The sequence below is a fragment of the Python bivittatus genome, unplaced genomic scaffold (assembly GCF_059951505.1).
Source record: "Python bivittatus isolate LINGU-HERP-01145 unplaced genomic scaffold, Pbiv_v1 ctg000700_np1212, whole genome shotgun sequence".
Lineage (NCBI taxonomy): Eukaryota > Metazoa > Chordata > Lepidosauria > Squamata > Pythonidae > Python > Python bivittatus.
The window spans coordinates 102,684,281-102,699,478 of NW_028277098.1; the positions used below are offsets into that span (position 1 = coordinate 102,684,281).

The following is a 15,198-nucleotide window of genomic DNA, read 5'->3' on the forward strand; positions in this document are numbered from 1 at the left end:
CAAGCCATCCAAACGGAGATCCCACTTCAGATTCCTGCCAAAAGAGAGAGCGGGTTTTTTCGGGGGGTGCTGGGGGCATTGCATGTGGGGGGGGGGGGTTCTGCATTTTAATCTTTGCAAACCACCTAGGGACACTTGTGTGAGATGGGCAGCTATAGACATCGCACAAGTAAGTAACAGCACAGGCTGTCATGTGGGGGGGCGGCGGCTAGTCTTCTATGGTCACTTGTGCTTCTAATGTTACCCATGGGGTGGCACCGGGTCCCTCTTCAACCCCAGCTGATCATACCAGCAGGAGCCATTTCCTAATGCCCACGCAAATTGATTGCTTCTGCTTTGCCACAAGGGGCTGATCTGTTCTTCAGCCCAAGGCCTGCTGAGAGATCAGCTCCTGACCCAGACAGTGTACAGCAGTGTTCCTCAACCTTGGCAGCTTTAAGATGGGTGGACTTCAACTCCCAGGATTCCCCAGCCAGCCTTGCTGGCTGGGGAATCCTGGGAGTTGAAGTCCACCCATCTTAAAGCTGCCAAGGTTGAGGAACACTGCTGCACAGGCATTTGTTGAGTATGCACATCAAAGAGCAGATTTTCTGACCGTTCCAGGTTTCAAAGAAGTCGAAAATCATGCACCCTAGGAATCAAATGATTTCAAGCGAACTCTTCTGAAATCCACAGCTGCCCTACCTTCCCACCTGAAATGGGCCAGACTGTATAGTCCAGAGCTTGCACAGAAAGCTGGGGGGGGGGGGGAAGCCCACCACCCACTGGTGACACAAGGCACAGAAGACGCTCGGAAGAAAAGGGGGACCGGATATCTCCATCCCCTGCATTTGGTGAGTTGGGATGTGAGGATTTCAATTCCCAAGTAAGAAAAATAAAGATTTTATTGTACGACACAGTTACTGTAAGTGGAGTTCCCCAAACTAGATTGCCTCAGAAGATTGATAATCTCAACTAAAATCAGTTTATCAGCATCCAGTGATGTATAGCATGCAAAATTTGAACACCCTCTCCCCCCCCCCCGGTCATATTATAAGTTCCAGTGAATCCCTAAGTGGACAAAAGCTGACCCAACATCTGCATGGTTAAACGTGACAACTTTTTTGCAAATTTGAATGCAGACAATACTCTGTTCATGCACAGTTCTTTACAGATGCAAAATAAGATATTGGTGATTATGGCAGGTGCAGAAATTTGGACAATCTTTCAGCATATTCAGCGCCTTTTATTTTTTACTGTAAAGTTGCTGATGAGGCCCAAAAAGGTGATAGACTTGTTTGATTTGCAATTAACCAGATGAAAATTCCACAGGTGAACAAATACTCTCGACCGTTTTAATTTCTTGGGTTGTGACAGCTGTTCTGTCTATTTACAACTTCCATGGATTCCTCTAAGCAGCTGTCTGAGTATTTGAAAATGAAGATAATTCACTCTTATAAATCAGGAAGGCTATTAAAATATCTCTAAATGCTTCCAGCTAGCAATTTCATCTTTAAGAGAACGCTGTTAAGAAATGGAAGTTGTGCTGCAGTCAAAGCAAGATCTGGAAGTCAAGAAAAATTTCTTCTAGAACCACCTGAAAACTGGTCAGACCCACAAAACAGAACTGAGATTGGTGTAGTTGTCCATTGGCCACAACACTATTTATACAACAACACAATACAGGTAGTCCTCATTTAATGACCACTCAAAGTTATGACAGTGCCAAACGAGTGGTGGTTACGACCAGTCCTCAAAGTTCCAACTGTCCCAGCACCCCCATGGTCACGTGATCATGATCTGGGCATTTGGCAACTGGCTCACACAACAGTTGCAGCATCCTGCAGTCATGTGATCACCATTTATTTGCAAACTTCCCTGCAGGCTTCCCACAAGCAAAGTCAATGGGGAAGCCACCAGGAGGTTGCAAGTGGCTCTGGTAAGTTGCTCACGCTCTCCCCCACCCAACAGCAGCCACCCTGGGCCCTGGCATGCTTGTGTCGCACCTCTCCACATACCCTCCTCCACCTGGCAGCAGCCACTTACCTGCCACCTGGGACTCGCTTAACAACCCATGATCCTCACTTAACGATGGAAACAGGGAATGCCAAGATTGCCGCCGCTAAGCAATGCGGTCACATGACATCGTGCTTTATGACTGTATTGCTTAGTGACTGAAATTCTAGTCCTAATTGCCATTGTTAAGTGAGGACTACCTGTATGAGAGAGTTGTCAGAAAGAAATATTTTCTCCAATCTCATCACCAAAGCCATTGTTGGAGATATGGAAAAGAAAATCAGTATTTATTTATTCAATTTGTATGGCTGCCCATCTCAACAAGTGAATCTGGGCAGTGAACAATCTTAAAATAAATTAAAACCAATTCCCATCACAAAATAGAAAAATTAAAATACACAGCAGCCGAGCAATATATCACAGTCGATTGTCGTTAGCACAGCCAGGAGACAAGACCTTTCACACACTCGGGGCTCCAGGCCTGGGCACAGAACCAAGTCTTTAGGGCCTTATGAAAGGCCAGCAGGGTTGGAGCCATCCTAATCTCTTTATAATCTTATCATAAGCTCCAAATGTTTTGGAATAAAGTACTTTGGACTGACGAAACAAAATCTGTTCTGACACAACCACACACGATACATTTGGAGAAAAGCGGATGAAGCATTTGAAGAAAAGAACTTCCTAACTGTTAAGCTCAGCAATGGCTCTGTTGTGGCGTGAGACTGTGAAGCAACCGCTGGTGCAAGAAACTTTGTGCAGGTGGAACAAAGAATGAATTCAACTAAATTCAGTGCCCCCATATTGTAGAAGCAAATATTCCCCAGCCCATGAAGAAACTGAAGCTGAAAAGAGGTTGAACATTTCATCAAGACAACAATTTGAAAATACCTCCAAATCAATCATGAATTACTGGCAAGAAAGAAGATAAAGGTTTTGCAATGGTGTTCATAGTCCCCAGACTTAACTATGATTGAGAATCTATAAGGAGATCTCAGCATGCCATCTGTGCAAGGAGACCTAGGAATATTTCTGAGCTAAAACAGTTCTGCAAGGAAGAGTAAGGAAAAAATCCTAAAAGTCAGAATAGAAAAGATTCCTGTGAGCTATAGGAAACGTTCTGAAGTTGTTATTTCTGCTAAAGGAGGTGCTACATTCTGAAAGAGCCTCCACTGCACTTGCCATATTAACTGATTTCTTATTTTGAATACACAGACAACTGCAGATTAATAATATGTGTGCAGCCTGTATCTTTGTGGAAAGATGTCATGTTTACTTTTGCATTGTACAGAGGTTGTGCCTGCTTCTGTTCACCTGGGGATTCATTGAAACATGCAGTTTGACCGGGAGGAGGGGGCTAAGCTTCTGCTTGCAATTGTAGTACGCTCAATTTTAAATGTGAAGGACAACCAGCAGGTAACTGCCTGGAGGAAAGGGACAAGGCTAGTTTTCTAACTCTACCATGTGGCATTTTTGCCTACCAGCCATGCACTGCTCTTCATAAAACACAGGACATAAATAAAGTCCAAACCAGATAACAGAAGGTGCACCCACAACATCCTGATGGGCAGAGGCTCCTGCAGGCTGAGGGTGGGGATCATCCACTTGCTCTCTGCCCTCTATGGCAACTGGATACTAATGACATGTCTTTTATCTGCTAGCCAAGGGGCACCTTTTCTGGCTTTGTTCTCAGAGTTTTAATGCAGACGGTTACTGAGGGTAGACAAACACAACCAAAGTGAAGAAGAGATCATTTTCCACCATTCACCCAACGGATTTTGGAGTCTTGTTCAATTTATTATCACACAGGCCATCTGCACAGAAACTAGAAAAATGTGAATGTCATTTCCACTAATTTGTATTCAATATCACATCTTAAAAGGACGAAATTCTGACCTAAAGGATCTGTCTGGCTCCTCAGATTTTGTCGTTTGTCCGTGCTGCATAAAGCTTCAGTGTTGTCTTCTCTTGCCAAGTTTGCGGTAATCTCACTGGCTTTAAGAGAGCACCTCCCATGAAAGATGCCAATGAGATGCTCAGCAGCTCAACAAACACCCAGTTTTCTATGCAAGAAGCATGGAAAGCAACTGTCCTGCCCATATTTCCCATGCTGGGAGCAGCCACATGAATCCACAACAGGAGATTGCTTCAGTTGTCTACCACCTTTCTCATGAACCACATTTCTTCAGCACTCAAGGGTTTCAAATTGTAGCCTTTCAGTTCCGGCTTACCTTCAGGAAGAATGAGGAGACATTAAATCATCATAAAGAACCTGGGTCTCCCCACTCCTAATCCAATATGTCACTCCCTAAACATATTGGATCTGGGACTGAGAGGGAGGCCCCAACTCTGCTAGGTGTCTCTGTGTGTAATGGTATGTGGGAATGACCTTGGGGGCAGGGGGAAGAGATGCTGCCTAGGGAACAATCAGATAACAGGGGGGGGAACCCACAGCTGCATAATGGGCAGGGAAAGAAACTCAGAAAGGAACCCCCCTAACTTATCATGCTGTAAAAAGAGAGGGTGGGAGATCTGTACTTTCAGACTTGCAAGATTCTGTTAATGTCGCCTTACAATAAAGTAGAATTAGCTCATCTGGTTGTGTTTCCTGTCTGATCTACCTGGGAAGGCTGACGCTATGGCTGGAGGTGGGGGGACTTGGACCTGGCTCTTCTTGCTCCTAATTTAGCACTTTCACCACAGCAACACACTGTCTTTTGGGCTGAGAGGGAGGGACTGGCCCAAAGTCCCCCACGAGTTTCGATGGTTGAACAAGGACTAGAACCCAGGTCTCCCTCCACCTAGTCCAGCCCCTTCCATACTGGCCCACATCATCTCTGGGGCTGAGAGGGAGGAACTGGCCCAGAACCACCCAGGGAACTTCTGTGACTGAGGGGGGAACCAGAACCTGGGTTTCCCTGCTCCTAGTCCAGCGCCTTCCCCTGTGGCTCTTCCCCACATGGCTCTTAGGGAGTATCTTACTGCCTTAAGATTGGAGGGAAGGAGATCTTAATTGTGCCATTAAAAGTTCAAGTTGGAATCAAGCAGCACCAAGCAAGATAAGGTACTATTCATACAATTAGCAAGTTTAAAAGTAAAAGAAAACCCAGAACACGCAGGTTCCACCTGTAATCAAGTTATATAGCCAGTCTGGCACCTACCTTGGGCCTCCAAGAGGTTGTTGACTTTCACTTTGAGTTCCTTCTGCAATTTCGTGATTTCTTCATCCAAGAGCTCTTGATCTGGAAAAAAAGGAGAGGAGTAAGATTTGGCCATCTGTAAGATTTAAAACTCACACGGATGCCTACAAGAATGAATTCATAGCATCTCTTGCTTTCTCTTAGAAATACAACCATCATTATAAAAGTGCTTTTTCCTTATACCCCCCCAATACACACGCACACACAAAGTCCCCCCCCCAATACACACGCACACACAAAGAGAGAAACCCCTTGCAGAGCTCGTTCATACTGAGTTTTCTCTGACTGGATTCTGTGAAAACAACCCAATTTTTTAAAAATAATCAACCCTAGCTTTTGGATTTGCACCCCCATGCTTTTTGGACATTCAACACAAGGATTTCTTTTCTTTTCATTACAAGACTGGTAGTTGAGAGCTGGCCCGATTTTTTCCTCTGGGTCCTGTACAGTCATTTTGATAGGTACCTGGCTGTACATTACAGCCAAAAGCTCTGAAAGGCTGAGATGCCTGGGAACACAGGTGGTTTGGGTTTGTTCCTTTTTTAAACTAGGTCCTCTCACGCAGAACTACAGATGGCCCTGAGAAACATGTGCAGGGACTGGCACCGCTTTCTAACAGTATGGCAAGGCATTATGCAATTCTCACAAGAAGGAGTGAGGGGTAAGACCCAATCTGGTTCCTGAAAACGCTGATCCTCCCACAGAAATATGCAGGGAGGCTAGAAGAAAGAGGACAATCCACAAGGAACAAAGGCTTTGTTTCTCTCCCATTACAGGTAGTCCTCGCTTAATGACCACAATAAGGACTGGAAAGTTGGTTGTTAAGGGGCAGTCGTTAAGTGAGTCACCATGCGACTGGACCCAATTTTATGACCATTTTTATGACAGTCATTAAGCGAATCACATGGTTGTTAAGCAAATCCAGCTTCCCCAACTGACTTTTTTGCCGGAATCTGCCTAATGATCACGTGATTCGCTTAATGACTGTAGTAAAAAAGGTCGCAAACTGAGATCACGTGACTGCAGGGGGTGGTGCAATGATTTGCAATGGTTGTAAGTGCGAGTACAGATCATAAAGCACTTTTTCCGAGGCCATCGTAACTTTGAACCATCGTTAAATGAGCAATCATTAAGCAAGGACTATCTGTACTTTAATTTAGCCTTTGGTCCCCTTCAACTCCAAAGGCAGCCATGTGTTGTACAGGCACCCTGACAGTCTCTGTTTGCATTCCATATAGAAGACTAGGATGGTTGACTACTTTCCTAATCAAAGCAGGAATTTCATGGAAATGTAGCAACTCTGGGAAGCCCACAGGAATCTAGCTGTCCCCAAGCCTTGGCCAATGTTTGCCGTCTCACCCCATAGCTGCCAAATAAGAGCGGCTGATTTGCAGTAGCTGAGAAAGACAGGGTTTGGTGGGGGAAACTGTTAAAAATGGAATGGGCCATACCACCACAGTGGTAACAGTCCTCTGCCCTCCAACAGAACAAGAACCTCTGGGAAGAACAGCATTGCTCCAAACAAGACCAAAAGGATCTCGTGGCAGGGGCCTCTTCTTTGGGGGAAAATAAACTTTCTCTCATCCTGCGGATACAGATTCAGAGAACAAGGAGTTCCCCAGAGTAGGTTATTAGATCATTAGAGGCAAATAAATGCATTTGTGATAGCGTAACCAAAAGCGACAGGCAACTAGTATGTTCGGTATGAACAGAGCAGTTATCACACATAATTTACAATAATGAGGTCTGAGTTGGCAGTGACTGACCAAAAGGCTCTTGAGGTTGTAGCAAAGAGCTCATGGAAATATCCTCTTGGTGTGCAGCCACAGGGAAAAAACAAAGTGAGTCACAGGTTAGGAATGATTAAGAAAGGGACTGAAATTAAAACTGCAAATGTAGCTGTGCCCCTTGTGTAACTATGCTTGGAATACAGAATTCAACTATGCCTTCACAACTGATGGCCACTAATCTGGAGGATTTTAAAAATAGGATTCAACCAATTCATAGATCAGTGTTTCTCAACCTTGGTGACTTTAAGAGGCATGGACTTCAACTCCCAGAATTCCCCCAGCCACCAGCTGGTGGCTGGGGGAATTCTGGGAGTTGAAGTCCATGCCTCTTAACATTGCCAAGGTTGAGAAACACTGTCATAGATTATTACCTATCAGCAACCATAAATCCCAGCTGCTGAGAGGCAATAGTGGAAGAGTGTTCTTCTCTCCTGCTTTGGTGCCTTGATGACCAAGGAGTGGTACAGAATGCTCCGGTCCCTGAGATCTTCAACATTTTTCTGTGCAAGACACAGATAGGACCAAAATGTGAATTGGTCTGGTGCCATTCCAACGTCCACCAAATCCTGTCCAACTCAGCCCTTGATATCTTTAATTCTGCAAGCAGATCACAGAAGCATTATTGGGACCTCACCTCTCTGCAGCATGTCCTGGGTCTTTGTTTTTGGAAGCTGTATAAACATATTCCCAAAGCAAACCGTGACTTTCTCTGGAAGCAAGGAAAGAAGCCTTATTTAATTTAAAACATCAACAAGATTTTTAAATAACAGGTCCTGCTTTAAAATCTCAGCATCCGGGATCAGGAACCTGAAACCCTCCAGATGTTGCTGAACTATAACACCCAGCCATCTCAACAACATCTGGAAGGCCACTGGCTCCTCAATCCTGTGGTTCATTATCATGGCACCGTCATACAGGACATACAGGCAGGTATAGTCTCTATCTGCCTTTTGGCACATGGTGAAGAACTTGCTTTTTAGTTGCATTTGGAATTTACTGTACCATCCATAGCCAGACATGTCTTGGTCTGTTAAGTGTCGGTTTCACTGTACTGACGCTATGCCTGCTGGACCATCGGCCCTCTTGGACCACGGGAACTAGTTTACCTTGATAGACAGAGAGGAAGGAACCAAAATGGCTTTGGGATAAGGCACAGTAGAACATGTTCAGTCTCCCACAGGGCCAAGACCCCTTTGCCAAGGGCTGGCCCCAAACCTGGAAGAATCAATGCATCAGCACAGGCCAAGCCTATTTATTCCACTTTTCCCCCATTAATGCAAAAGTTACATTACGTCTCAGACAGTTTGCTGTGCAAAACTTTTCCCCGGAGGAAAGAGGAGATCTTGCTGCCATGAGAGCAGACATTAGTCACTGACTTTAATGTGGTTTCAGAAAAAAAAGAGAGGAATATATGGGCACAAAGGGAGGGAATGTCCAGCATGATTTTGAAGAGTAATTACTACAAATTGTCACAAAAGGTCCCATTCACTCCTCATTTTCTGACATGTAGTAACCCTCTTTGTTTTTCACAGCTTTTAAAAATGTTCTATGGTTACAAGCAGCATTTCAGAAACTTGTGAGCCAAGCCAACACTGAGAACAAGTTGCCCCCCCCCGACTGCTTGCTACCCCTCAGAATTCTGCAAAAAGGCTTTTGCCTTAGCACTGATGCCAAAAACAGGAGAGAATTTCTGATTTTCTGGCCTTGTATGTTATTTATTTAGACAGGTCTGTAAAAAACTATTTATTAGGAGATAAGCCAGCGACAGAGCTGAACAAATATTTCAAATTTTCTCGGACTCAGCATCAAAGTTCTTCGTGTTCCAGTCATTTTTCCAGTTCACGCCATCCTAAAGCCTCCAGAAAGATAACAATAGCTCAAACAGACATATAACCAATTTAAACAAAACCTTGCAGAACATAAAAAACCCATCATCTCCTAAACCTAGACAAAAAAATTAAGGCCTTGTAACATATCCAGAAGCTTAGCTGGCTTCCATGAGAAGCAAGTAACCAAGCTGCAGAGACGGCATCAACAGTTTTACCTTGCTTCTGGCCAAAGCAGTGAGGGAAAAATGATAAATTCACACCTTCATCAAATGAACGTTAAGAGATGGATCGACGGAGGCCCTGGACTCCTTAAGCATCTTGGAAAGACTGAACCTGTTGGAATTCCAGTACCGCAGCTATTAACAGGTGCCAAAGCAGAGAACAAGCTATTCTGCAATTCCAAGCACGTAGACTGTGACACCAGGACGGATACCTGGCTCAGAGCTTTGTATTTTCATTCCACTTCCTTTGTTTAGACACAGCAAATTCAGCCCACAACTATGAAGCTAGAGTATCTGAGGCCATGCCCTTTAATTTGCAGTGTTTATTCTAAAAAAGATACATCTTGAGTCTTCCCGTTACACTTGGGAGTTTGTTTGTTTTTTAAAAGGGAAGATGAATAGCTCTAACAATTGATGTATTTTTCTTTTCTGGCAACAATCATGCTGCATTCAGTTTAGCTGGTTAACATCTGCAACAATTAGCTGTTTTTTGTAACACTGAGCTTGTTTCTCACTTCAGGCCAAGAATGTCTTCTTTCACAGCGCAACAGCAGTTGATTAGTTCGCTTGGATCATCTACCCAAGGAGAGCGGAAGAAGTTATTCCAAGTTACAAAACTCTTTTTTCCTCTCCTCAAGACTGATTTCTTTCATCCCCCTCAAACCCTGCTGGCTTAGCCAAGGGTGGCTGGTCTAGATTTAAATCTGGATTACCTTTCAGGACAGGTCTGCAGCTGGAATTTACAGCGGTTGCTCCCACCACAAATATTGTAAGCCATCTAGAGCCACAAGTGATGGGGAGTGGATACAATTTTTTTAAAAAAAGAATAAATAAGAGGAGGATAGTAGGAGCCACACGCTGTACCGAGATGCAGAAAGAGCAACAATGGGAAATGCAGTCTGCAAACTTCACATCAAAATAGGCAAATGTCTCAACTGGAAACAGTCTCCCCATCCTAGATGTTTGAAAAAAGAGCTTAGCTCTCAGCCTCCTGCATGTGATAGGACTGTTTCTAGGCTAAAAAGGTAACCGGTTCCCCAGGAAAAATTAACTATCTTTTCTGCTTTGTGTTTTTCCCTACAACTCAAATTACACAATAGAACAAAAGGCTGTGTCAACAGATATGTTTGTTATGGGACCAGGTACAAATCCAGAACAATGAACTTTTCTGGAACCACCACCAACTATCAACTGCTATTCCTATGACAAGCAAGGGGGTTCTCTAGATCCAATACAAAATAGGACTGTAAAGGGGTAGATGGGTCCCCATTCAGGAAGTTCCAGGTTATTATATCCCTCACACGACAATTTCAATAGTTCACAGGTGACAGGCTAAGCCATTACAGGATCAGATGGGCCAAAGGTCTGGCTTGGCAAAAGTCATCTTCGCACAGTTCCAGAAAGAGACTCACCAGGACAGTCAACTTCCTTGCTCAGGGCCCTCAGGGCCTCCCGGTTCTGGTTCCGTTTCTGATCCAGATCTACAATCTACAAGAGAAATTGTAAAATTTCAGACTGTTCTAAAAAGCTCATCCACAAAGCATCTCTAATCTCCCCTCTTCCCCCCTGCAGGTTGGCCAAATCATCTTTATTTATTTATATACTGCTAAGAAATACTTTGCAAAAACAACATTTGCTGCTCATGAACAATTCAGGCAGCATCTCCTTCTCTCAAATGTGGTACATCCAGGAGGCAAAGCCAGTTCCAAATTCTGAGGTTAACCCTGGGAGACCTTATGATATGCCACTGCCATGCTAAAATGGGGAGGAATTAAGGAAAAAAAAAAAAGATTGGGCATGCATGACAATCAAGAAAACACGAAAAGAACTGGGAGTGTTCTACTGATGGAAGGATAATAATAAGAGGGAGATTAAGACATTCCTTAATAAGATATGAAAGTAAACTAGGCACTGTATGGAAGTAGGGTTATTGAAAAAAACAGCTGTAGGACAGCTGTGTTAGTCTACAATAGCCAAAAAAAATCAGAAGGCAACTGATTAACAAATTTATTAAAAAGGATAAGCTGCAGCTCATTCATCACATGCACAGAGTGGCTAAGTCTTTCTCAACCTTAGCAACTTTAAGACGTGTGGACTTCAACTCCTAGAATTCCCCAGCCTCTCTCAATTCTGGGAGTTGAAGTCCACACGTCTTAAAGTTGCCAAGGTTGAGAAACAGTGGGCTAAAATGATGTAGTATTTAAGCTTTTGCCTTTGAATGCAATTTGTTAGTTGGAAAAGGTGCTACCAGATTCCTTCTGATTTTCTAAAAAGAAAAAAAAGGGGGAGTTCTGTTATCTTTTCCTTCCGACAGCAGAAGCTGCCTGGCCCTTTACCTGCATCAAAGCAGGAAAGACAAGAAATCACGGTGGTGATTCTTTACGATGACAACCCAAAAAAGGGACGGTGCAACGCTTCCAATTGACCTCTCCAGACTGAACAGGCAATAAGCTGGCTGTCACTAAGCATCTGGGACTGATGGGCATGTTTGGAATTTTGAAAATGTATTTGCAGGTGATCTTGCAAACTCTTGTGGTGGGGGGCATTCACAAAATATTGCAAATAAAATGTTTCCCCCAGGGGATGTAAACAATGACAAAGGATCCACTTACTAGAATGCTACCTGTCACACCTTCCAGAGTCACTTGCTTATTTGGCCTCCTTCATTTGCCCATTTTTCTGGGCTGGTAGGCATATTTCCACTGTTTTTATTTTCTAAGGAAATTTATGAAGCCCATTTGGAGCTTAGAGGCATTTTTGGAAATAGCATGATGTCAGCCGCTGGGATTTATTTCACTGCACTGCCAGCTTCTCATTTACTTAAACGGGAGGGCGACTTGGTGGGTTCCAAGAGAAGAACCACCACCACCCACCCTCCCTTCTTCTCATGCTGGGGACCCGAATTGTAAACACACCGCGCCACCTCGGCCTAGAGGACAGAGCAGCGGGCAAGGTGGACATTTTGGTCTGACCCAGCAGACGATGTAATGTGGAGATACCTTGATGTTAAGCAACTTGGTGCTGGGAGAGGGAAAGGCATGAGAGAGGATCTCAAGAACGCCCCACCTTGATTCTCTTTGGTATAAGAAGGGGCAGAGGGAAACTGGCAGGCTTTCAGGATTCTGTTATTGTATGTTCCGCTCTAAAGTAGCATTCCTGGAATCCTTGTCTGCTCTCTGGCCTGGCCTACCTCAAAAGGCTGACAAAGCTCTTCTTATCAGGCCCCACTGGCTTTGGCCCTCTGTCTTCGAATTGGCTGTTATCATCATTATCTGTCAATAAGGATAATACTGGCTAAAATAAAACGCCCAGGTGCAGGGGGGTTGTTCATACATCACCCACAACCAGGTCACTGAAAGATCTAACAGATGCATTTGCAGAGCACGCTGAGCTTGGCTATCTGCTGTAATATGCTTGTGCCTGTGGCTTGACTTGGAGTGCAAATCCAACCCGCTTGGCTTACCACGTTCTGGGCCAGCCTCGAAAGAGGGTTAATTCATGCTGGAAACAACCAAGTCGTCAACATTACAGCTCTTGCTAAAACTTGTATTAGTTGTCAGATGTGGTATAATTCAGGAAAAAGCAAACTTCTGCGAAAGCCGTCGGAGAAATGGAGCTGGCTGGAGGTTGGGGCTGCGAAAATGCAGCTGAAGCGTGACTGGGGGGTTGATCTTTCTTGGCTGCCAACTGGTTGCCTGGCACTTTGCACCCGAGTCCAGTAACCTGAAGCTTTTCCAGCAAAACTAACGGCCTACATGGGCTGGGGGTGGGGGTGAGAGCTTGGCTTAATTCACACAAGCCCCCCCCCCAGCACCCAGCTGCCACCTGGCAACAATAAGGGTGCCCTGTCCCAACCTCTTTTGCTGTCTGCAATGCAAGCTGCAGAGCCCCCCCGCCCCAGGCCAAAGCCCCCCAGCTCAAATTCCCTCAAGGAAGCTCCCTGTTATGGGGTGGGGGGCTGCATCTGCAGAAGTTTTAAAGGAGAGGCTTTACAGGCACTTCCCCTGGACGGCGTGCCTGGGCTTCCTGCCCACTGCAGAGGGGTGGGCTAGAGCAGGGTTCCTCAAGCTCAGCCGCTTTAAGATGGGTGGACTTCAACTCCCAGAATTCCCCAGCCAGCCATGCTGGCTGGGGAATTCTGGGAGTTGAAGTCCAACCATCTTAAAGCGGCTGAGCTTGAGGAACCCTGGGCTAGAGGGTCCCTTCTAACGGGACAATTCTATGACCCTCTGGAGCCTGCCCTGAGCGGCGGGGGCGGGGGGCTGGACTGGACTAGGGGATCTCCAGGGTCCCCTTCCAAGCGGACACTCCTACGCTTCCTTCTCGCGATCCCCAATTGCTCCCCCACCTCAAACGGTTGCAATCTGGGGACGATCCTGCAGTCTGGTTCCGAAGATTATTTTTGAGGGGCGGGGAGACAGAAATCCCTCAACTAGGCTTCTCCGAGCCGGCGCGGGGGCAGGCGGGGGACTACCACCCCCATCATGCCTCGGGGCGCCAGCTCGCCCCAACGGCCCTCCCGGGCCTACCTGCTGCCTGGCGGCCATCACCTCTTCGGCCAGCGCCTCCACCTCGGCCAAGTAGCCGAGCACGAAGGCCGGATCCCGCTCGGCCATCGCGGCGGGGCCTGCAGGCAGAGCGACGCCTGGAAGCGAAGCGAAGCGGAGCGACGCGGCGCGGCCTAGTCGGCGCAGGCGCCTGGGCCGGCGGTTGCCATGGCGACCGGACGGGCCTCGCGGCCTACTCCGAGCTTGCGCCGGCCTCCCTCACCGGTCTCGGAAGGAGGCGGGCCGCCCACCCGCTGCTTCTCCGCGGGTGGCGACGGGGGGACAGGCAGGCCTCTCCCGCGCGCCCTTCGAAGCCTTGAGCTCCATCTCCCCTCCTCCTCGGCGGCCCACGATCAGGATGAGCTCTGATTGACCCTGCTCTCCTTCCTGACGTCGAGCGGCCCTTTCCTCGCAGTCCTAAGAGGATGGACTACAGGTCCCATCGTCGCCCTCTTACGGGGCCAGGTGGCTGGGAAGGATGGGGAACTGAGTAACGCGTTGAAAGCCGCAAGAGACAGAAGCAGGGAAGAGGACTGCCTGCCTTTCAAGTTTGAAACTCCTTGCTGGGAGTCGTCTGAACCCGGCCACTTGGCTCAGCTTCTGATTCTTCACCCCACACGCTTAGCCTGACCTGCTGGTGGCATTCGCACAGCACCCAAAGCTTCCTTTTAGCCCTTTGATTGGCTTATGCAGAAACAGGGGGTGCCAACCCAGCCTGTTGGGCCAGCGTTGTGTGCACACCCAAATGGCTTAATTCACCAACACTGGTGTGGGCCAAGGGACGAAACGTGCACCGTATGTCAGGAGACAGGACTGATATCTTTTACGGGTGCAAAAAGCTGGGATTGGTATCATGAGGTCACCATGCACATTCCCGTTTCTTCAACACCATGGTTTACAGTAGACGTTTGGCAATGCAGCTCCTGAACTGCAAATCAACCCTGTTGGCTGAGTTCACACAACTTGCAGAGACACGAGCTAGCCAACCGTGTTTCAGCCAAGGACAGACAAATCCAGCCTGTGCAATTAGTTGCTTGGCTGGGTTGTTGTGCAAACCCAGAGAATTGGATAACTTAAATAAAACACAGTTCCATTAACTGGACAGACATGTGAACACAGTCTATAACTGTGTTTTCCAATCTGGGCAACATTCAGTTGTGTGGAAATCAACTCCCAGAATTCCCCAGCCAGTATGCTGGCTGGGGAATGCTGAGAGTTGATGTCCACACATGCTGGCTGGGGAATTCTGGGAGTTGGCCTGAGAATGCAAGAGGCTTTACAAATTGGAAATTGAGGAATATCCAGGTTTCTCCTGAGTTTTGGATGTTCCCCCTCCAGCATGGAAGGGCAAGGACTGGCAGAGAAGAGGAAGCAGTTGAGTCAAGATGGGTGAAAAGGTGGACTCCATCAAGTTCAACGCCGTGCCCATGTAGCTTTCTTGGTAGCCGTGTGGAAGCAAGTTCGCAGCTGCCACCTTCTCAGATGGTTTTTCTTTTTACTTCCCAGCTTGGCCTACAGCCTTTCAGGTTTCCTGGTGGTCTCCCCTCCTAATCCTAACCAGGTCAAAAGCTTGTAATCATTGCTCAGCCTTTCCAGGAGCAGTTCTTTTCCTTGAAATC

General features: G+C 46.5%; 1 protein-coding gene across 1 annotated transcript; it reads right to left on the reverse strand.

Moving 5' to 3' along the window:
* Window positions 1-1,034: 1,034 nt before the first annotated feature.
* On the reverse strand, window positions 1,035-14,712 carry PDRG1 (p53 and DNA damage regulated 1). Its single transcript, XM_007443814.3, has 5 exons — window positions 13,562-14,712; window positions 10,445-10,520; window positions 7,617-7,691; window positions 5,154-5,234; window positions 1,035-4,223 (listed from the first exon to the last, which is right to left on the reverse strand). The coding sequence occupies exons 1-5, from the start codon at window positions 13,646-13,648 to the stop codon at window positions 4,141-4,143; spliced, it is 402 nt and encodes a 133-aa protein (XP_007443876.2). The 5' UTR covers window positions 13,649-14,712; the 3' UTR covers window positions 1,035-4,140.
* Window positions 14,713-15,198: the final 486 nt, after the last annotated feature.